The sequence below is a fragment of the Pelodiscus sinensis genome, chromosome 20 (genome assembly GCF_049634645.1).
Source record: "Pelodiscus sinensis isolate JC-2024 chromosome 20, ASM4963464v1, whole genome shotgun sequence".
NCBI classification, from domain to species: domain Eukaryota; kingdom Metazoa; phylum Chordata; order Testudines; family Trionychidae; genus Pelodiscus; species Pelodiscus sinensis.
In genome coordinates this window covers 30,143,281-30,166,444 of record NC_134730.1, presented here as the reverse complement: position 1 = coordinate 30,166,444, position 23,164 = coordinate 30,143,281, and the positions used below count along the sequence as shown (strand labels likewise).

Below are 23,164 nucleotides of genomic sequence, written 5' to 3'. Positions count from 1 at the left end.
GGTGGAACTAGCCTGTGTGTTTCACGGTGCTGAAGATTCAACCTGTTGTGCTGCAAAAAAGGGTCCTAAGCTGACCAGGCCCCCCAGCTCGCCTGTATCCTCCCTTCTGCCTCGCCTAAAGCTCTCAAAGGGCTCCCAAGTCTTGCCAATTGGCCAGTTCCCCAGCGAAGTCCATCGGACATCACTTGTATTCTCTCTTGTGGCTTCTGGGTTTCTTCTCCTATTTAGATTTTTCCCAAGCTTTTCAGTCACTTGTGTCAAGCACAGAGCCCCATGCTATGGATCTTACCGAATGAGCAAAAAATTTCCCTTTCTGTACTAGTGACACATTCTCTCTCCCAGAGCTACCGAGCCAAGCTGACCCCGGGGAATGAGGCTGAGGCAGAGACTGAAGCGTTGTGTGCCTTCGTCCAGCAGTTCACAGGCACGGAATACAACAAGGTAATGTTCCTCCACTCACTATTGCTACAGGAAAATGCTTCTTGCCCACAAGAAGAAGCTGGTAGCTGCACCTCCGCTAGCAGTAAATTGTTCTTTGCCATCTACAGTTGCTGGAGACTCTTCTGCCTCTGCAAGACCTGGAAGCTCGTGTCAATGCTGCTGTGGATTTGATAACACAGAGCCACAAAAACATCAATCGTGAAGCTCTCCGCTTTGCTGCTGCTTCCTTTTACTACAAACTGAAGGCTGCCGACAAGTATGTGCCAGAGTCAAAGTATCATGGGAATGTGACACTACTGAGGGCAAAGACCCACAGCGAGTATGAAGAAGGCCTGGGTGGAGATTACAAGCTCTCTGAGGTTAGTTGAAGGAGGCTGCATTTTCCTATTTGATGGGGAGGGAAGAGAGGTGGCAGGAAGCCATATTCCTGCCCTCGTCAAAAAATACTTTGTCTTAGAGGAGGCAATAAACATGCAACTCTGGCTCTTCCTGGTAATTGAAGAGTCCCCAGAAAACAACAGGAAGAGGAGGCTGCTCTGTTCTAGGCCAATGTCAGCCTCAAAGGAGGCTGAGGTTCTAAAGTTCTCCAAGTTTGAAGCGATTCCTAACAGTGATCTATAGTTTTTTCTACTGCTAATTCCTATGGATCTCAAACTGCACTCTTGCACATCTGTACAGGAAATAATCTGCTCTGAAGAAATACTAGTCTGCAAACAAATCAGTAGAGCAAGGGTTGAAGCAGAGGCCGTTTAAAACACCCTTTGCTTTTTCACCTTTTGTGCATTCATGTTTAAAAATGATCCTCCCTTGATATATAACCTAAGACAGCAGGGAGCAGAAAGGAATTTATTGATCCGACTTAAAAATAACCTTACTCCTTCCTTCCTTCTTTCTTGTTACAACCTAGATGCTCTTCCCTTCCCCTCCTGTGTGGTGGTGTGGTGTGATATGACTTTTAGCATGCATTTAAGGAAAGTTTGTTGGTTGTGTTCCCACTCCCAAGAGATGATCCATAATATAGCCATCATTGTGACAGGATTTCCATTTTCCCCCCCATACCTTGCTACACCAGCTTCCTTGCTGATGGGGGGAGGGGGGGAGAATGGATCCACTTCTACTGGGGCCCGCGTTATCCCCTATGCCCTGCCCTCCACAGTGCACACATCAAAGCATTGAAATTAATAAAGTATAGAGTCAGAACAGAACGTGTCAGAAGCAAGAGACCTTCAGCCTCACTCAGACTTTCATGTCTTGGAGCTGAGGCAGCAAGAATATGGAACTAAAGTGCTTTAGAATTCTGCATATAAAATTCTCTTCTTTTGTTGTCTTTGCCAATCTAGGTCTGTGAGGGGAAAGTGTCTGTCCATGTCATTGAAGGGGATCACCGTACCTTCTTGGAGGGAGCTGGTGTCGAGTCAATCATTGGTATCATCCACAGCTCCCTAGCAGAACCCCGGGTTAGCGTCCGAGAGGGTTAGCCCCTTTCGGCTCACCAAGAGAATTCCAGCAATACCTCCCTTCTTATGACAGGCCCCAAGGAACTCTTCTTGTCATCCAACATCGCATCTGCTCTGCAGGCAGGTCTGGGAAGTCCTGCTAATGGATGTCTCTCTCCAGTGTTGTGGCATTCTCACTCTGCACTGCTCTATGGACCCACATCCATGGCTACTTCCTACACCTTTTGGCAGCATGAAAAAACAGCTTAGGAGTAGACTTCTTTTCTTGTGCTATGTATCATTTTGTTGTCTTAACAGTATTCCAAAGGGTAAGTGAAAGCACTTGTTAACCAAGCCCAGTGAGCCAAGAGGGGAGCTGCAGCTGATTTTGGAGACCTCTGTTGATCTGTGAAGAATCCGTCTGCAGTTAAGTTGGATAGAATTCAGTTGAGGCTCTTGTAACTTTTTTTATTTGAAATATTTTACATATTTATTGCATCAACTTCCCAGTCTTAATTTATCATTAATTTAAAGAAAACAAAACAAACCATACTTTGGAAGTTTTTTTCCTTCTACCGAGTGAAGTTGCCAGGTGTGTGGTTTTTTTTCTTAAACCAAAATGTATCTTTGCAGCAGTCTCTCTGCCCCACCGCCCCCGCTTCACCAAGAGAGCGAGACTGGGAGGGTCTCAAGATGCTGCTGTGATAGGCATATTAAGTAATTGGGGTTGATCCTCAAAAGGTTGGCCAGAGGCACATATCACGTGTAGGCTGCACAGGGCCCTGTATTTCTGGAGTCCCTGCAACATCAGACCCCTCTCCAGCATACATCTCCCTCTACCCATTTCTGACCCACTATTACTAATTCAGCCATACACACTTTGAAAAATTAGCTCAGACTTTCACCCTCCTGCACCATGATCGGACCCCCTGCTCTCCCACAACCAAAGTTCTGCAGTGGTTATAGCTCTCTGCCTAATACCACTACCTGGCCAAACCTAGGGTCATCCCTGCGTGCACACCTCCTCTCCTCCGTGAGACTGGAAATCCTACATTAGCCAAGTAACCAGTTCAGTGGCAAATTATTGTAAAAGATTTGATAACTTTCTAAAAGTGTCACTGTATTTTATAATCCAATAAGGCCTTTTTCTTGCTTTTGCTATGCTGGGATCTGTCTTTAGGAGAACCAGTGAATCCATGCTGCACCTATGATACAGAGGGAGCACAGGGACCAAATGGCATCAGCCAGATGGGAGCTTTTGTACCCCTCGGAACCGCTTTATAACCCAGCTCTCACTAGATTACCTGTCAGTACTAGCACAGCCCAACGACAGGCACAGGTTCTGAGATGGGTGCATAGTCAATTAAACCACCCTCTGTGGATGGCAGCTGAGTAACTGGTTTTAGTTTAATAAAATACGTGTGTGGAAATTTGAAATGCGAACATCGTGTGGACTTAAAACATTTCCAAGTCGGTCCTGTTCTGTTTTGTCATTTTTTACATACCTTGGGTAAAATGCTGCTCTAGAGAGTGTTCTTTCCCCATTGGCGCTCCTACAATTAAATGAGAATTGATCTCTGGCTGGCTGGCATTTTTTCTCTCGCCTCTTCCTCCCCCCACCCTCTTATTTGTCAGTCCTCCTGAATCTTCCATTTCTTGGTATCCTAATCACTCAAATTACTTCTGGCAAATATTGTTGGAAGACTGGAAAGAAAATACCCTGCATTTTGGAGCACTGAAACATGCAGCCATGATCTTCGTACCTCAGGCAGGTGTAAGCTAGCTAAAAGAGTAGGCATTGGACATAAAGTCCTAAACTTAACTCTGAGTCTTACTGTGTTGGACTGAGTTTCCCCATCTGTAAAATGGGGCTCATAGCACCTGTTCCACAGGTCTGTTGTGAGGATTTATTAGATAATGTGTGTAAATCACTTGGTCCATGCAAAACGTTAAGTATTGGTCAGCTTCCTCATTACAGGAGTGGTGGGAGTGACCAAAGCCCAAATCTTACACTGAAAAGGGGAGTGGATTGGTTATCAGTGTATGACCGCAGTATTTCTGAGCACTGTTCCTGCACAGCCAGATGCTACGCAAGAAATAACACAAAAGGAACAAAATTTTCAATGGTAAATGTTTCAAAATTACTGACCATTGCAGTGATCCAGGGGAGGATGGATTCCCAATGCCGTGGCCTGAAGGGAAGATCTGGAAGAAGGACATGACAAAATCTGAACCTGGTAAATAATTCAGTACTAAGCCTGTTTCCATGGGAGCCTGAGCCAGAGTCCATGTTGAAGGAATGTGCTGCTGTTGTACAATGGCAATTTAAATGCAGAGTTTTGAATTCGTGGATGAGGCCAGAGCTAATTCCAGTCACAAAACTAATGCAGGAGCTGTGCCCTAATTCTTTCTAAAATGGCATACGCGTGCATGGCCTCTCCTAGCCTGCTTGCAGATACTGACTTAGTATTAAGTATGTTGAGAATGACCTCTCAAACAATGGCACATGATTTGAAGGAGCAAAATGGAAAGGCTTTTGCATTTGTTATCCCAAGACAACTGGGGGGTGGTGGTCTAACTTTCAGCTGCTGCTATATAAACCATTATCTTCCCTTCATATTCAGTACTGGCGATGCCACATCTGGAGTACTGCATCCAGTTTTGGACCCCCCACTACAGAAAGGATGTGGACAAATTGGAGAGAGTCCAGTGGAGGGCAACAAAAATTATTAGGGGCAGGGGGATAAGACTTGTGAGGAGAGAGCTTATTTAGTCTGCAAAAGAATGATGGATTTGATAGCAGTCAACTACCTGGAGGGGAGGGGTGTTCCAAAGAAGATGGACGCAAGCTGTTCTCAGTGGTGGCAGATGATAGAACAAGAAGCAAGGATCTCAAGTTACAGTGGGGGAGATCCAGGTTGGATATCAGGAAAAATTATTTCCCAGTGGAATGGGTTTCTTAGGAAGGGGGTGGACACCATTACAACCACCATGGTCAAGAGACCTGTGTAGCTGAAGAAGATGGAGGGGGGGAGAGCCATTATTGCAAATCATAGCTAATTTCAGCAATGATTAAACTCTTACCCAATGAGCATTTCAGCTATGAGCCAAAGCCATGTGTTGGGGGAGGATGAGAGGGACTGAAATATGCTCCAGCAAGACCACGTTCCAGCAGAATTAAATTGTTGCTGTGAAATTTGGTCACGTCGTACCATGGAGTGCACAGTACCCACGCAGAGAGGGCTGACTCTCGTATCTTACTGTAACATGAGGACTGCCTAGAAGGGAAAGGTTCTCAAATGATGCTGCAGGAGCAGATAGAAAAGTAAAATGACACAACTATTTCAGCAATTCAACGAGTGGAGAGTATAGAACATGCATGACGGACTATTCCACAGCAGTTAAGAATGGGAGTAAAGGGGCATGCATGGGGGTAGGTTTTACATGCAGAAGAATACAAGTGTCTTTATATATATTTGGCCTCTATCACCATATTTTTTTTTATGATCAGGTTCTTAATTGCCATAATTGTTATGTACCTGTATATAACGATGTGGCTTAGTGCACTAAGCAACACATGAGATTCCACAGGCTGGCAGACTATTGCATACTCACATACGTACCAAGAAAAAGTGACTGGATTCAGCAATTCTTTCCTACTCTGTAGTACTATAAGGCTGTGTCTACACTGGCATGAATTTCCGGAACTGCTTAAAACAGAATACTATTCCATTTTCAGTTTTTCCGGAAAAGGAGCGTCTACATTGGCAGGCTGCTTTTCCGGAAAAGCCCTTTTTCCAGAAAAGCATCTGTGGCCAATGTAGACGCGCTTTTCCAGAAAAGACTACTGGGCTGTTTACACTGGCCCTTTTCCGGAACAGTGTTCCGGAATAAGGACTTATGCCCGAGCGGGAGCAGAATAGTTTTTCCGGAATAGCGGCTGATTTTGTGCAGTAGAGCGTCGTTGCTTTTCCGGAAATTCAAGGGCCAGTGTAGACAGCTCGCAGCTTATTCCGGAAAAGCGGCTGATTTTCCGGAATAAGTGGCCCGGTGTAGACACAGCCTAAGTATTTTAGACTGGATGACTGTTGCACTAGGGCTGCATTTTAAATTCACGGGGCAAGTGCAGAATATGGCACCCTATACGACAGACTTATCACAAGTACATGATAGCACCACTCAGGAAGCTGCATTAGCCACCTAGTGTCTTCTGGCTAGGGTGAGGTTTCTGACACATACCTAAATGATCTTAGATCAGAGATGCTGTATGTAGGCCATAAGGGTAGTTTAGGGCAATAGCAAGGGGAAGACACGTCAATCTTTCCCCAATCCAGTATAAAAGATAGGCAAAGTAGTTTATGCGCCTCTTGGTTGAAAATAACTAGAATATATTGAGCTGCTAGTGCCTGCTCTGGGCAGATGATCAAGTCTTACCATCATCCAAACAAGACACCTTCCCGTGACATATACACATAGGGGTATGTCTACACTAGCCACCCTAGTTCGGACGAGTGTGGCTAATGTAGTCATTCGAACTTGCAAATGAAGCCCGGGATTTAAATATCCCGAGCTTCATTTGCATGTGCCCAGGCACTGCCATTTTTAAATACCTGGTAGTTCGAACTACCTGCCTGCAGCTCCACGCGGCACGGGCTAGGTAGTTCGAATTAAAACTCCTAATTCAAACTACCATTAATCCTCCCACAATGAGGAGTAATAGTAGTTCGAATTAGGAGTTTTAATTCGAACTACCTAGCCCGTGCTGTGTGGAGCTGCAGGCAGGTAGTTCGAACTACTGTGCATTTAAAAATGGCGGCACCCAGGATATTTAAATTCCCGGCTTCATTTGCAAGTTCCAATGACTACATTAGCCACCCTAATCCAAACTAGGGTGGCTGTGTCGACCTGCCCCTACAGACTTTAAGGCTACATCTACACTGCAGGCTTTTTGCGCAAGAACTGTTTTGCGCAAGAGTTCTTGTGCACAAGATCTTGCATAAGAGCATGTCCACACTGCCATGTGCAACTTAACAAAATCATCCAAAGCCCAAGATTTGGTGGTGATGGGGGACTTCAACTAGCCAGACATATGTTGGGAAAATAATATAGTGGGGCTCAGACTACCCAATAAGTTCTTGGACTGCATTGGAGACAACTTTTTATTTCAGAAGGTTGAAAAAGCAATTCGGGGAAGCTGTTCTGGATTTGATTTTAACAAATACGGAAGAACTGGTTGAAAATTTGAAAGTGGAAGGCAGCTTGGGTGAAAGTGATCATGAAATAATAGAGTTCACAATTCTAAGGAAGGGTAGAAGGGAGAACAGCAAAATAGAGACAATGGATTTCAGGAAGGTGGATTTTGGTTAGCTCAGAGAGCTGATTGGTAAGATCCCATGGGAATCAAGACTGAGAGGAAAAACAACTGAGGAGAGTTGGCAGTTTTTCAAAGGGGCATTATTAAGGGCCCAAAAGCAAGCTATTAGGCTGCATTGGAAAGATAGAAAATATGGCAAAAGACCACCATGAGATCTTGCATGATCTAAAAATAAAAAGGAGTCATATAAAAAACAAAGTAGTACAAAGAATGAATATAGGCAAACAACACAGGAATGCAGGGGCAAGATTAGAAAAGCAAAGGCACAAAATGAGCTCAAGCTATCTACGGGAATAAAGGGAAACAAAAAGACTTTTTATAACTACATGAGAAGCTAGAGGCAGACCAAGGACAGGGTAGGCCCTCTGGTCAGTGAGGAACGAGTAACAGGAAACTTAGAAATGGCAGAGATGCTTAATGACTTTGTTTCGGTCTTCACCGAGAAGTCTGAAGGAATGCCTAACATAGTGAATGCTAGTGGGAAGGGGGTAGGTTTAGAAGATAAAATAAAAAAAGAACAAGTTAAAAATCACTTAGAAAAGTTAGATGCCTACAAGTCACCAGGGCCTCATGAAATGCATCCTAGAATACTCAAGGAACTGATAGAGGAGGTATCTGAGCCTCTAGCTATCATCTTTGGAATATCATGGGAGACAGGAGAGATTCCAGAAGACTGGAAAAGGGCAAATATAGTACCCATTTATAAAAAAGGAAATACGAACAACCCAGGAAACTACAGACCAGTTAGTTTTAACTTCTGTGCCAGGGAAGATAATGAAGCAAGTAATTAAGGAAATCATCTATAAACACTTGGAAGGTGGCAAGTTGATATGGAACAGCCAGCATGGATTTGTAAAGAACAAATCATGTCAAACCAATCTGATAGCTTTCTTTGATAGGGTAACGAGTCTTGTGGATAAGGAAGAAGCGGTGGATGTGGTATACCTAGACTTTAATAAGGCATTTGATACGATCTCACATTATATTCTTAGCAATAAACTAGGCAAATACAACTTAGATGGGGCTACTATAAGGTGGATGCATAACTGGCTGGATAACCATACTCAGAGAGTAGTTATTAATGGTTCACAATCCTGCTGGAAAGGTATAACAAGGGGTCTGTTTTGGGACGGGCTCTGTTCAATTTCTTCAACTATTTAAATATCGGCATAGAGAGTGCGCTTATTAAGTCTACAGATGATACCAAGCTGGGAGGGGTTGCAACTGTTCTGGAGGATAGGGTCAAAATTCAAAATGATCTGGACAAATTGGAGAAATGGTCTGAGCTAAATAGGATGAAGTTTAATAAAGACAAATGCAAAGTGTTCCACTTAGGAAGGAACAATCAGTTTCACACATAGGGCTCGTCTACACTGGCCCCTTTTCCGAAAGGGGCATGTTAATTTTACAGGTCGTAATAGGGAAATCCGCGGGGGATTTAAATATCCCCCGCGGCATTTAAATAAAAATGTCCGCCGCTTTTTTCCGGCTTTTAGAAAAGCCGGAAAAGAGCGTCTACACTGGCCCCGATCCTCCGGAAAAAAAGCCCTTTTCTGGAGGATCTTATTCCTACTTCGAAAAAGGGCTTTTTTTCCGGAGGATCGGGGCCAGTGTAGACGCTCTTTTCCGGCTTTTCTAAAAGCCGGAAAAAAGCGGCGGACATTTTTATTTAAATGCCGCGGGGGATATTTAAATCCCCCGCGGATTTCCCTATTACGACCTGTAAAATTAACATGCCCCTTTCGGAAAAGGGGCCACTGTAGCCGTAGCCATACAGAACGAGAAGCGACTGTCTAGGAAGGAATATGGCAGAAAGGGATCTAAGGGTTATAGTGGACCATAAGCTGAATATGTCAGCAGTGTAATGCTGTTGCAAAAAAAGGAAACATGATTCTGGGATGCATTAACAGGTGTGTTGTGAGCAAGACATGAGAAGTCATTCTTCCGCTCTACGCTGCGCTAATTAGGCCTCAGTTGGAGTATTGTGTCCAGTTCTGGGCACGGCATTTCAAGAAAGATGTGGAGAAATTGGAGAGGAGCCAGAGAACAGCAACAAGAATGATGAAAGGTCTAGAGAACATGACCTATGAAGGAAGGCTGAAAGAACTGCGTTTGTTTAGTTTAGAAAAGAGAAGATTGAGAGGGGACATGATAGCAGTTTTCAGGTATCTAAAAGGGTGTCATAAGGAGGAGGGAGAAAACTTGTTCATCTTGGCCTCTGAGACTAGAACAAGAAGCAATGGGCTTAAACTGCAGCAAGGCAGGTTTAGGTTGGACATTAGGAAAAAGTTCCTGTCAGGGTAGTCAAACACTGGAATAAATAGCCCAGGGAGGTTGTGGAATCCCCATCTCTGGAGATATTTAAGAGTAAGTTAGATAAATGTCTGTCCGGGATGGTCTAGACAGTATTTGGTCCTTCCATGAGGGCAGGGGACTGGACTTGATGACCTCTCGAGGTCCCTTACAGGCCTAGTATTCTATGATTTTGCGCAAGAGAGGTGTTTTTTCACAAGAGCATCCATGGCAGTGTGGATGCTCCCTTGCACAAGAAAGCTCTGATGGTCATTTTAGCCATAGGGATTTTTTTGCGCAAGAAACCCGTTGCCCGTGCATACTGCCTTCTTGTGCAAGCACTCTCGCCCAAGAGAGCTTATTCCTCATGGGGAGAGGAATAACTCTTGTGCAAGAAGCCTCCTGTTCTGATGTTTTACTGTAAATTTACTTGCGCAAGACCATGCGTGCAATGTAGACACTCCACAAGTTTGCACAAAAAGCCTGCAGTGTAGATGTAGCCTAAGGTTCTGCCTGGGAGTGATACAAGTAAATTTACAGTAAAGCATCAGAACAGGGGGCTTCTTGCACATGAGGAGTAAGCTCTCTTAGGGTGCGTCTAGACTACATGCCTCTGGCGACAGAGGCATGTAGTCTAGACGTACCCTTAGAACATAAGAACATAAGAAATTAATGGGTAGCAGGTTTAAAACTAATAAAAGAAAGTTCTTCTTCACACAGCATGTAGTCAACCTGTGGAACTCGTTGCCAGAGGAGGCTGTGAAGGCTAGCACTATAATAGAGTTTAAAGAGAAGCTAGATAATTTCATGGAGGTTAGATCCATAAAAGGCTATTAGCCAGGGGATAAAATGGTGTCGCTGGCCTCTGTTTGTCAGGGGCTGGAGAGGGATGGCAGGAGACAAATCGCTTGATCATTGTCTTCGGTCCACCCTCTCTGGGGCACCTGGTGCTGGCCACTGTCGGCAAACAGGATACTGGGCTAGATGGACCTTTGTTCTGACCCAGTACGGCCGTTCTTATGTTCTTATAATCTATGATCATGCGCTACAGTTACCAGCACAGGGAGAAGATTTCAGATTGTAGCAGCTTCTTTAATAAGAACCAATGGCTAGAGAGATGCTAGAACTAGACAAATTCAAACTAGAGATATAGCACTGATTTTTTTTTTAATAATGGAATCAATCACTGGAATAGTTTACTAAAGGATGTAGTAAATTCTCCTTCACTTGAAGTCTTGGGTGTGTTTCTAAAACAGAGGTTCTCAAACTTTTTTGCTGAGGGGCCCCTTTGCAAATGCAAAGTTAATCACAGACTTCCCCAGCTAAGAACTTGACAGAAAAAAGTATAGGTCTACTTCATATAAATATGTAGTGTTAGTAATGCCATAACAAAAAGAGTCTAAGGGTGATTACAGGTATCAGTGCAGAGCTGTGCATGCTTTAGGCATGTGCATTTCATACTGCAGAGTTTGTCTTTCCTTGGTGTGATGGGTGACAAGCAAGCTCCTAAATCATCCTCTGCTTCCAGACAGGACTGAACTTTGTCTTCACCACTGTCACGGCAGAAACTGCTGCATCACATATGTATGTTGTTGGGAAAGGCAGCAAGTCTTTCATTGCTTCTATACTGAAATCTGGGTGCTGTACAGCAACAGTTGGCCCAAAGTGGCTAGAGGTCTGTCCCTGAAATTTAATGTTCATGGTAGCTCAAGCAGTTCCTGATGCCCTTTTCCACTCAAATGCCAAGATGACAGAGCCTGACTCCACTCATATTCCTCCACGGTTAAATTGGTAAACATTGAAGTACTTTGTCAAATTTGAAAGGTGAGCAACGATCCCGCCTTTCACATAGTAAATTGTCATGCTGTTAAGATCCAGGAATTCTGCCAGTAATGGAAGCATATCTGATATTCCATTGCCCCATCTAGTTTTCCAAATCTTTATTTTCTGAAAGCAGTAATATTGTCACTTTCCCCAAGTATAGTTGTATCACCCCTTGTGGGGAAAAGTTCAGCACATTCCACAAATTAAAAAGGTCGGCAAAGTAAGCAAGCATCACAATCCAAACCGGGTCAGAAAAGTTTGTGGTGATCAGGGGACTGTGCCCAGAAAACAAACCCAGCAGCTCTTTGTGAAGCTCAAAAATGCTTTCCAACACTGCTGTAAAATAGCCAATGCACTTTGTATGAAAACATTAACTTGTCATGTCCTCTACCCGCTTCTAAACTAGGGATGTGTAATTTGCTAATCGAGTAGTCAATGGAATTTTCATCGGCTACTCAATTAGTCAATAAGGAGAGCTGCAGTCGGGTTAGCTCCTGGCCCTGGGAGCTAACCCCACTGCAGCTCTGCCTTTTAAATGTATTAAGCGCCTCCAGGCTCTGAATGCATTTAAAAAGCAGAGACGCAGCATCTGGGACAGGGTCCAAGCTGGTAATCAGCTGATTCCTGGCTCGTGCCCAGTCCCAGCTATGCCTCTGCCGCCCCTGCCCACCAGATGGTGCTGGGGAAAAACAGCTTTCAAGCCGGCTCCCTCCAGCACCAGCTCTGCCCCCCCCTCACCCCACTGCCTCTCTCTGAAGGAGGCAGCAAGTGGGGAAGAGGGACAGTGACTAGTCGAGTCACTACTCGACTACCTAATGTCAGGAAGTCAACTAGTCGCTTACATCTCTAGCAGAACTTTCAAATGATGTAACAATTAGATTTTGTTCATTATGTTTGAGTGGAGAGAAATTTTGGAAGATGTGTGTTAGAAAGTAGTGTGTGGCCTTAAGCATCTTCATTCACCAGCACTTCACATGCTACTAAAGCTGCGGGAAGAATCAATGTCTCCAGTGGAATGAAACTTTTTATTCTTTGCAAGCCAAAGTGCTGTTAAGAAAGATGTTTATGGAGCCTTTTCCAAACTGATGTTATGTTTGCCATTTGAGTTTCTTCTTTCCTTTGTCGAAAAAAGTTGCAAGGTTTATCTTTATATTTCAGGTGCCTTCGTGGTGGTGTTGGTGTAAGTCCAACTTTACAGATTTAATTGCTTTGTTCAATAGGATTTGTAAACATTCTGGCTGTGTCTAGACTGGCAAGTTTTTCCGCAAAAGCACCTGCTTTTGCAGAAAACCTTGCCAGCTGTCTACACTGGCCGCTTGAATTTCCGCAAGAACACTGACTTCCTACTGTCTGAAATCAGTGCTTCTTGTGGAAATACTATGCTGCTCCCGTTCAGACAAAAGTCCCTTTTGCGCAAAAGGGCCAGTGTAGACAGCTCAGATTTGTTTTACGCAAAAAAGCCCCGATCGTAAAAATGGCGATCGGGGCATTTTTGCGCAAAAGCGCGTCTAGATTGGCACGGATGCTTTTCCGCAAAAAGTGCTTTTGCGGAAAAGCGTCCGTGCCAATCTAGATGCTCTTTTCTGCAATGCTTTTAACGGAAAACTTTTCCGTTAAAAGCATTTGCAGAAAATCATGCCAGTCTAAACGTAGCCACAATGTCTTGGGGTGAGCCATGACTAAATTCCATAAAATCAATATAACTTTTATCCAATGTTCTGTTCTTTGTTTCTCACTACTTGGTTCTGTATAGTCCATGGCTTCAGCACACCTTGTGGTGCTAATATGAGGTATTTTTAAAAGCTTATCCATTTTCGATGCAATTAGCACACAAACTGTAAAATCATATTCTATTTACACCCACCAAAGACATCTCAGTCATCAAAGAAACACTTCTGACTTGCAGTCACAAAGCAATGAGATTTTTTTACATTGACACAGTGTGAGTATTACGGATTTATTCATGCACCACAGAATATGTGTAAACAACACAGAATTGTCCATTTTAATCATTAGACAATGCAGATACAGAATTGATCACTTTTATGTAATATTTGTAGACCCTCTGTGCAGTCTATAAGGACCCCCTAGGATCCTTGAACCCAAACTTCAGAACCACCGTTCTAAAAGATAATGCTCTACCTCAGCCTCAAGAGATAGGGCTGATTACAGGATGATATTCTCTGACACATTATGCAAAAGGTCAGACCAGATCGTCCTGATGGTACTGCACCTCCGTAAGCCTTTGTTTCAAGCCCACCCTAGAGGCTAAACCCCCCCAGATTCCTCACAATTGTACACCCCAATGCTCTGCCCCTTGCCTGAGGCCCCTCCCACACTCAGAAACCCTTGGCCCCTTCCCAGCCACATGAATGTTATGTGCACCAATGTGAAGCTGCTGTGTTCCTCCATATTGGCGCACATGACAAAATTCATTCCACTCAGGGGGTGGGAAAAATTTGAGGGAACACTGCTCCTAATCAACTAGAAACAGAGTATTCAGCTTCTGAGGCTCTCAACAAATTGCAAACACCCCACACTCCAAAACACAGGCACGTGACAACAAAACATACACGCACATCTAAGCTGACCCTGCATAATAGCCCCTTGGCCCAAAAGGGCAATATGACAAGTGCCAGTGCCCAGGACTAGATGCTCCTGCTGTGTGAAGCACTACCAAGACACAAAGACGCTTGGAGAGGAAGATGAGGTATCACTCCCAGGAGGTGGCTGTCAAGAGGGCAAGTGCCAGCAGAGCTGGAGCTAACACAAAGAATCCTGTGTCTGCATGAGTGTGAGCTCTGGGCTACACACATTCTCCTGTGGGTGCCAAGTTCAGACTGGCCCCCGCAGTAAGGCACGGGGCAGTGCTCACCATCCCCTGCTCCATAAGAAGGGCCATACTGGGTCAGACCAAAGGTCCATCTAGACCAGTAGCCTGTCTGCAGACAGTGGCCAATGCCTGGTGCCTCAGAGGGAATGAACAGAAACAAGGAATCATCAAGTGATCCCTCCCCTGTCGCCCATTTCCCACCTCTAACAGAGGCCAGGGACACCAGCCCTGCCCATCCTGGCTAATAAGAATTGATGGATCTAACCTCCATGAATGTATCTAGTTCTTTTTTGAAGCCTGATAAAAGTCCTGGTCTTTACAACATCCTCTGGCAAGGAGTTCCACAGGTTGACTGTGCGCTGCAGGAAGAAATACTTCCTTTTGTTTGTTTTAAACCTGCCACCTATTAATTTCATTTGGTGACCCCCCCCCCCCCCCCAGTTCTTATATTATGGAAACAAGTACATCATTTTTCCTTATTAACTTTCTCTATACCTGTCATGAATGTATAGACCTTTATCATATTCCCCCCCCCTTAGTATCCACTTTTCTAAGATGAAAAGTCCGAGTCTTTTTAATCTTGCTTTATATAGCACCCATTCCAAACTCCTGATCATTTTGTTGCCCTTTTCTGAATCTTATCCAATGACAAGATATCTTTTTTGAGAGGAGGCTATCACATCTGTCTGCAGTATTCAAGATGTGAGTGTACTATGGATTTATACAGCAGCAGTAAGATAGAGAATAAGACAGAGACTATCACTTTTTTAATGATTCCTAACATTCTATTTGCTTTTTTGACTGCGGCTGCACATTGAGTGGATGTTTTCAGAGAACTATCCACAGTGACTCCCAAGATCTCTTGCAAGTGGTAACAGCTAAATTAGGCTCCATCATTTTGTATGTATAGTTGGAATTACTTTTTCCAATATGCATTACTCTGCATTTATCAGTTTTAAAAATAATTTGCCATTTTGTTGCCCCATCACCTAGGTTTGTGAGATCCTTTTGAAGCGCTTCACAGTCTGCTTTGGTCTTTACTATCTTGAGCAGTTTAGTATCATCTGCAAATTTTGCCACATCACTGGTTACACCTTTCTCCAGAGCATTTATAAATATGTTGAATAGGATTGGTCCCAGTACAAATCCTTGCAAACACACACCTCTAATTACCTTTCTTTTAACCAGTCACTAATCCATCAGAAGACCTTCCCTCTTATCCTGTGACATTTAACTTTATTTAAGAGCCTTTGGTGAAGGAACTTGTCAAAGGCTTTCTGGAAGTCTAAGCACACTCTATCCATGGGTAGCTGTGTTAGTCTGTAACTGAAATTTTTTTAAAAAACAACAGTCCTGCAGCATCTTAGAGAGACACAAAAAATGTAGATGGTGTCATAAGCTTTCATGGGCACAACCCACTTCTTCAGATGAATGGTGTTAAGGGGTCAAGGGTACAAATTCGGCTCTGGTGAGGCCACATCTGGAGTATTGTGTCCAGTTCTGGGCCCTCCACTACAAAAAGGATGTGGACACATTGGAGAGGGTCCAGCGGAGGGCAACCAAAATGATTAGGGGGCTGGAGCATATAACTTATGAGGAAATGCTGAGGGAGTTGAGTCTGTTTAGTCTGCAGAAGCGAAGAGTGAGGGGGGATTTGATAGCAGCCTTCAACTTCCTGAAGGGAGGTTCCAAAGAGGATGGAGAGAGGCTGTTCTCAGTAGTGACAGATGGCAGAACAACGAGCAATGGTCTCAAGTTGTGGTGGGAGAGGTCCACGTTGGATATTAGGGAAAACTATTTCACTAGGAGGGTAGTGAAGCACTGGAATGGGTTACCTAGGGAAGTAATAGAGTCTCCATCCCTAGAGGTGTTTAAGTCTCGGCTTGACAAAGCCCTGGCCAGGTTGATTTAGTGGGGATTGGTCCTGCCTAGAGAAGGGGGCTGGACTTGATGTCCTTCTGAGGTCTCTTCCAGCTCTATGATTCTATGAAATAAATAGCAGAGAAAGAGAGGGGACAGGAAGGGAAAAAATAGGGAAAAATATTGCCAATCAGAGTGGCCATGACAAATGAGGCTAATAGAGGGGTCTAAGTTCCCAGTGCTTAGCTTTTTGTGTCATTAGGGTGTGGAATGTAGCGGTCCAGCCAGTTCAGGTCTTTGTTCAGACCTCAATTCCAGGTGTCAAACTTGTAAATAAAACCAAGTTCTGCAGCTTCTCTCTCAAGCTGGTTTTTAAAATTGCTTTGTAATAATATAGTCATTTTTAGATCCATTAGTGAATTCCCCGGGCAAGGTGAAATGTTTCCCAACAGGTTTCTGTGTGTTTCCATTTAAAATATCTGATTTGTTACTATTAATCCTTTGTCATAGAGACTGTCCAGTTTACATGGCAGAGGGGCACTGCTGGGACTTGATGGCATAGATCACATTGGTGGTTGTGCAGTTAAATGAGCCTCTGAGTGGTGGTTTATGTGGTTAGGTCCTGTGATGATGTGGCTTGTGTAGATGTGTGGACAGAGTGGATCCCCCTGTGCACATTCTTGTTGACCCCTCAAAGAACTCTAGTAGATCCATGTGTCGAGGAGCAGCTCCCTGTCCCCTCCCTCAGCCAGTGACAAGGGCTCTAGGCCTGTCCCAAGGGGGGGCTGGAGAGTCACATCTCCTACTCCCCACCTCCAGGGCCCCATAGAGCCTCAGGGCAGCCAGACCCGCGCCTCACAGGCCTGGGGCCAGGGAGGAAAATGCCCCAAGGCAGGGAGGGGGTCTAATGTAGAAAGTCATCCAGCAATGCGGTCATGGAGCCCCCCCACGAGCTGGACCCCCGCGAGCTCCCACCGCCCCCTTAAACCCCCCCGCGAGCTCCCTCCGCCCCCTTAACCCCCCCGCGAGCTGTACCCCAGTGAGCTCCCCCCGCCCCCTTAACCCCCCCGCGAGCTCCCTCCGCCCCCTTAAGCCCCCCCGTGAGCTGTACCCCAGTGAGCTCCCCCGCCCCCTTAACCCCCCCGCGAGCTCCCTCTGCCCCCTTAACCCCCCCCGCGAGCTATACCCCAGTGAGCTCCCCCGCCCCCTTAACCCCCCCCCCGCGAGCTCCCTCCGCCCCCTTAACCCCCCCGCGAGCTGGACCCCAGTGAGCTCCCCCGCCCCCTTAACCCCCCCGCGAGCTCCCCCCGCCCCCTTAACCCCCCCCAGTGAGCTCCCCCGCCCCCTTAACCCCCCCGCGAGCTCCCTCCGCCCCCTTAACCCCCCCAGTGAGCTCCCCCGCCCCCTTAACCCCCCCGCGAGCTCCCTCCGCCCCCTTAACCCCCCCCAGTGAGCTCCCCCGCCCCCTTAACCCCCCCGCGAGCTCCCTCCGCCCCCTTAACCCCCCCAGTGAGCTCCCCCGCCCCCTTAACCCCCCCGCGAGCTCCCTCCGCCCCCTTAACCCCCCCCAGTGAGCTCCCCCGCCCCCTTAACCCCCCCGCGAGCTGGACCCCAGCGAGCTCCCCCCCACACTCACCTCACGAGCCCCCCGCGCTGGTCCCCGCGCGGCCCCTTCGGGCATCGCCGCGGTTGCGGGGGGGCCCGCGCGAGGTGGCACCGCGGAGCCGGCCGGAGCGGGATGGCGGAGGCACCGTCCGGCCGCCTCAGCGCCCAGGCCGGCCCCGCAGCCTCCGAGCGGCGCGGGCAGCAGGTACCGGGGGGGGGCTGATCTGGCGCCGCAGCTCTCTCGGGAGCCCCGCCCCCCCGGCATCGCCGGGCCCCTCGCCTGCGGCGGGTCCAGCCCGGGGGTCCCTGGCGAGGGGCGGCTGCCCCGGACCGAGCCCCGCGCGCGCCAGGGCCCGTGTCGCTGCCTCCTTTACTCCACTGCCCGGGCGTTCCTCCCCCTCCCGCCCGTCTTTCGGCCACGGCGCAGTGTCGGACTCTCCACTTCAGGTTCATTTCCTCTCCCCTCCAAAGCGATTTGGCTTTTCAGAGCTGCCGCTGCACCGCACCATTTCCGTTACCTGCCCGAAAGGCCGGAGAAGTCCTGGTGGGCGATGCGCCTTCTGGCTAGGTCCAGACTGGCCTGATTTTCTGCAAATGCTAGTAACGGAAAAGTTTTTCTGTTAAAAGCATTTGCGGAAAAGAGCGTCTAGATTGGCACAGATAGAAAAGCGTCTGTGGCCAATCTAGACGCGGTTTTACGCAAGAAAGCCCCAATCGCCATTTTCGCCATCGGGGCTTTTTTGCGCAAAACAGTTTTTAGCTGTCTACACTGGCCCTCTTGTGCAAAAACATTTCCGGAAAAGGGCTTTTGCCCGAACAGGAACGTCAAAGCGTTTGCAGAAGAAGCACTGATTTTGGACAGTAGAACGTCAGTGCTTTTGCGCAAAATCAAGCAGCCAGTGTAGATAGCCGGCAAGTTTTTGCCCAAAAGCACTTGCTTTTGCGGAAAAACTTGCCAGTCTAGATGCAGCTTCTGGGTATACCACTGCCAAGCTGAAGTGCAGTGAAACGCAGGTATATTTACCAAGTGCAGGGGACTGGCTTGATTTAAGTAGTTCAGGAATTTGCAGCCTCCCGCCATCTGAGTAGAGTCACTTTAGAGCTCTCTCTTGTGACCAATGGCCTGAAATATGAAAGGCACAGGTCAGGGCAGTTGTGTCTTGAAAAAAGCCTTGTGGGTGCTTTTTGTATGGTAGATATCACAACCAGGACTGAACCAGCCTTCTGTGCCATTTGTCGTGGACACCATAAAATATTATAGAAAGTACTGCAGGGGACAGACTTCTCCTATGTGCTTTCCTATAACACTAGAAATATCTGTTAGTTTATTTAGGAAAAGATTCAGATTCTTTTGTCTCTGCTCATTATTACATTTTGAAGAAATAATTGACTGGAGTGAATATAAATAATTATTTCTGTATTTCCCTCTTCCTTTTAGTCTGGGTAAGATGCCAAAGCTCCAGGGGCTTGAGTTCTGGAGAAACACATTGAAAGGTGCTCACTATGTAGTTGCTCCCATGGTGGATCAGAGCGAACTAGCCTGGAGACTACTGAGCCGTCGCCATGGAGCCCAGTTATGTTACACACCCATGCTGCATGCTCAGGTCTTTGTCAGAGATGCTAATTATCGCAAAGAGAATTTGTACTGTGACGTGTGCCCTGAGGATCGACCATTGATTGTGCAGGTGAACTTGCTAAGAGGAAGTGTAATTTTATAGTGTAATCTGTGTGGAGCTATTTCCTTGTCTTCACCTACATTTGTATGGCATATTTTGGGAGCTACCATCATATAAATAATTTGGAGAGCATGTTGCTCCAAAATACGTATTTACAACCCTTTACTGGAAGTGCTCTACAACACTAACTCATGCCATATACCTGAAATCGTTACTGAGCTTCTCTATAAAAGTCTCACCCCTGGAATCTTGCCTGTCTATTGAAGAGATGGTAATGGAGGACATCCCCGGAAAGAATGTCAGGTGATAAACAGCAATGTAAACAGGGGAAAAGGTCTACAGAATCTCCTGAAATGAGTGAATGTAAGACTTGTTTGATAACTGTCAATAAGGAAACTTTAAATAGAACTTACCTTTAGGCATGTATAATTCTGTTTAATTCTAATTTTAGTGAGTTAGCCAGTTAAATGTTATGGTTAACCAGTGATCTGCTTAAAATGAGGCAGGCAGGGCTGGAGTGAACTACTGCACTCCAGCTGGGCCACTGGTCCAGTAACCATCGAACATCATAAGGCTGTGGGTAATGCTTACCAGTTAACCATTGAAATCCCTAATTAAATATGAATGTTTAAAATTTATCTTTCCCTTGTAGCAGCCCTGAAACACCTTCCTAGTTAAGATATAGAGCTATGCTGAGTTTCCCCATTGGTAATTTGGTGTTTTAGCTAACTTCTAGTCCAGTAGTTCCCACGTTTTGATTCATTTTATTTAAAAAAAACCCATGACATCTGAAAGACCACTTCTTGTGTGCATCTGCTTTAGGCTTTAATAGGTTCAAGTATTTTCAGTCCCATAGTAAAACTAATTCAAGGAAGCCTAGCACATTAGATAACGTTAGATTCTGGGATGCATTAACAGGAGTGTTGTGAGCAAGACACAAGGGCTGTGTCTACACTGCACCCCTTTTCCGGAAAAGGGATGCAGATTAGACCAGTCGGAATTGCAAATCCGTGGGGGATTTAAATATCCCCCGCGGCATTTGCATTTACATGGCTGCCGCTTTTTTCCCGCTTGGGGATAAACTGGAGAAAAGCGCCAGTCTAGACACAATTCTCAGGAAAATAAGCCCTTTTCCGGAGGATTTCTTATTCCTACTTGAAAGTAGGAATAAGAAATCCTCCGGAAAAGGGCTTATTTTCCTGAGAATCGCATCTAGACTGGCGCTTTTCTCTGGCTTATCCCCAAGCCGGAAAAAAGCGGCAGCCATGTAAATGCAAATGCCGTGGGGGATATTCAAAACCCCTGCGGATTTGCAATTCCGACTGGTCTAATCTGCATCCCTTTTCCGGAAAAGGGGTGCAAGTTTTTCCGCAAAAGCAGTTGCTTTTGCGGAAAAACTTGCCAGCTGTCTACACTGGCCGCTTGAATTTCCACAAGAACACTGATGATCTCGTAAGAAATCAGTGCTTCTTGCGGAAATACTATGCTGCTCCCGTTCAGGCAAAAGTCCTTTTGCAGACAGCTCAGATTTGTTTTGCGCAAAAGCGCGTCCGTGCCAGTTTAGAAGCTCTTTTCCACAAATGCTTTTAATAGAAAACTTTTCCATTAAAAGCATTTGCGGAAAATCATGCCAGTCTAGATGTAGCCAAGAAGTCATTCTTCTGCTCTACTCTGTGCTGATTAGGCCTCAGTTGAAGTATTGTGTCCAGTTCCAGGCACCACATTTCAAGAAAGATGTGGAGAAATTGGAGAAGATCCAGAGAAGAGCAAGAAGTATGATTAAAAGTCTAGAGAACATGACCTATAAATGAAGATTGAAAGAATTGGGCTTGTTTCATTTGGAAAGGAGAACACAGAGGGGACATGATAGCAGTTGTCAGGTATCTAAAAGGGTGTCACGAGGAAGGAGAAAAAATTTTCTCCTTAGCCTCCAAGGATAGAACAAGCAGCAATGAGTGGGTGTGTCTAGATTGGCATGTCTACGCTGGCTGCAAGTATTTGCGCAAGAACACTGACTTTGTACTGTACAAAAAAAATCAGTGGTTCTTGTGCAAATACTCCGATGTTCCCGCTCAGGGATAAACCCTCTTGCGCAAGTATTCTTGGGCAAGAGGGTCAAGTGTAGACAGCCAAGTTAATTTCTTGCGCAAGAAAGCCCGATGGCTAAAATGGCTAAAACTTTTCTGTTAAAAGTATTTCCGCAAAATCATGCCAGTCTAGATGCAGCCTCAGGGTGGTTAAACACTGGAATAAGTTGCCTAGGGAGGTTGTGATATCTCCATCTCTGGAGATATTTAAGAGCAGGTTAGATAGACATCTGTCAGGGATGGTCTAGATGGTACTGGGTCCTGCATGAAGGCAGGGGACTGGACTCGATAACCTCTCGAGGTTCCTTCCAGTTCTAGCGTTCTATGATAACACCCTTTTAAAGCATCTCAGGTTTAGCTAGTGAATCAAATAGCAGTTGTTTGCCTTTGTTACTCAAGTTACACAAAACAGATGTCAAGTGTGACATGCTGCTGAACTAAGTCAGTGGCTTGAATTTAACGTGCCAGATTTGTAGTTCTTCCCTCTGATCCTCATCTGAAGAATTGTTGAACATGAGCCAAAGTTCACTTGGCTTAACATGTGTTTTTTCTTTAAACTTTGTAAAAAAAAAAAAAGGTAACAGTGTATACTAAGAAGAGTGCCATTAATGAGAAGGGTGGGCTTGATTCACACACCATAGCTCTTTTAGCAGATGAGATATTGGTTACCTTCAGTCAACAGCTCAGTTCTGCACTGAAGTCTGCTATTAGCTATTAATGGCAATCCCACAGCAAACTGTAGTGCTGAAAGGCATCAGAAATCTCATAGTTCAGTCCTATATCAGGATAAACACCTCTCTACTTTGCTCAGCCTAATGTTGCCTGGCTGCACTTTGATTACATGAAGGTAGACTCCACTCTTACGTTCATCATTCAATTCTTCCTTTTCCTTTGTTGAGAAGCTAGGCAATTTCAGCTCCAGTTACCCTTGTTCCTGCTCTGGTCATTGCACTCAGCTCCTTCTCCCTTGGCAAAGTGAGTTCAGAGCCCTCATTCATGGGACTTTGCTGTAATTCAAGGAGGCTTCCCCAGCCTACAAATATTCAGATTCCAGACCAGCACCATAAGGCCTTGAACTCACATGCTTTATTCCCTTGCTTCAGAGCCCATCCCCACAGTCCTCCTTCCTGGGCTTGTGATTCAGCCCAGTCATCTCCTTTCTGGGCCCTAGCCCAGGAAAGAGATTCTTGGGGATATCTGCTCACTCTCCTCCTGCAAGTCAACCTACTGCTTGGGGGGGGGGGAAAGAGTTACCTGATTTACAGATGGCCCCATTTCCCAGCTAGTTTGATGCTCCCTTGAATAGCAGTTTCCTTAAAGGGCTCATACAATGAACATGATTTGACCAACTCTAGGTCCCACTCCTCCTTAAGGAGCAGAGACTGCCTAGTTACAAAAGACCATTCCCCCCAAGGTCACATCTGTTTAGCTTCAAAATAGGAGAGCAGAGGTTTATCATTTGCCTCACTAAGTCATCAGTCTTCTTTTTAGGGTATATGACCTTTCTATATAGCCTCTTGCTGAGTCACAGACTGTCCTCATAGGCTCTGTAGTTCTTTATCACATTTTACCCAGGCCTCAGCTTCCTTTAGCTCCTTCCCATGACTCAACAGTCCCTTCCCCCCTGCAGTGCAGGGATTGCTGACCCACCTCAACAGGTGATACCACATGGTGTAGCAAGCCCAGCTCCTCTCTCCAGGCCTCCGTGTCAAGACCTCAATAAGTGAAGCAGGTAC

General features: G+C 45.8%; 2 protein-coding genes and 1 long non-coding RNA gene across 4 annotated transcripts in view; 2 read left to right on the top strand and 1 right to left on the bottom strand.

The window, feature by feature from the left end:
* Positions 1 to 3,457, top strand: part of FASN (fatty acid synthase) — a 73,321-nt gene extending 69,864 nt beyond the window's left edge. Inside the window, exons 41-43 of the mRNA XM_075904233.1 lie at positions 343 to 441; positions 549 to 800; positions 1,782 to 3,457. Of these exons, the coding sequence (XP_075760348.1) occupies positions 343 to 441; positions 549 to 800; positions 1,782 to 1,919 (489 nt within the window). The 3' untranslated portion in view covers positions 1,920 to 3,457. The remainder of the gene's footprint in view (positions 1 to 342; positions 442 to 548; positions 801 to 1,781) is intronic.
* LOC142819161 (uncharacterized) lies at positions 3,273 to 17,836 on the bottom strand. The gene is made up of 2 exons (XR_012896952.1): positions 17,697 to 17,836; positions 3,273 to 4,082 (listed from the first exon to the last, which is right to left on the bottom strand). It is a non-coding gene; the product is annotated as an uncharacterized LOC142819161 (long non-coding RNA).
* Positions 17,737 to 23,164, top strand: part of DUS1L (dihydrouridine synthase 1 like) — a 23,411-nt gene continuing 17,983 nt past the window's right edge. Inside the window, exons 1-2 of one of the 2 annotated variants that reach the window (XM_075904237.1) lie at positions 17,737 to 17,870; positions 19,104 to 19,350. In XM_075904237.1, the coding sequence (XP_075760352.1) occupies positions 19,114 to 19,350 (237 nt within the window). In that variant the 5' untranslated portion in view covers positions 17,737 to 17,870; positions 19,104 to 19,113. Of the gene's footprint in view, positions 17,871 to 17,978; positions 18,113 to 19,103; positions 19,351 to 23,164 lie in introns of those variants that run through there. The other variant, XM_075904238.1, reaches the window with a different exon arrangement.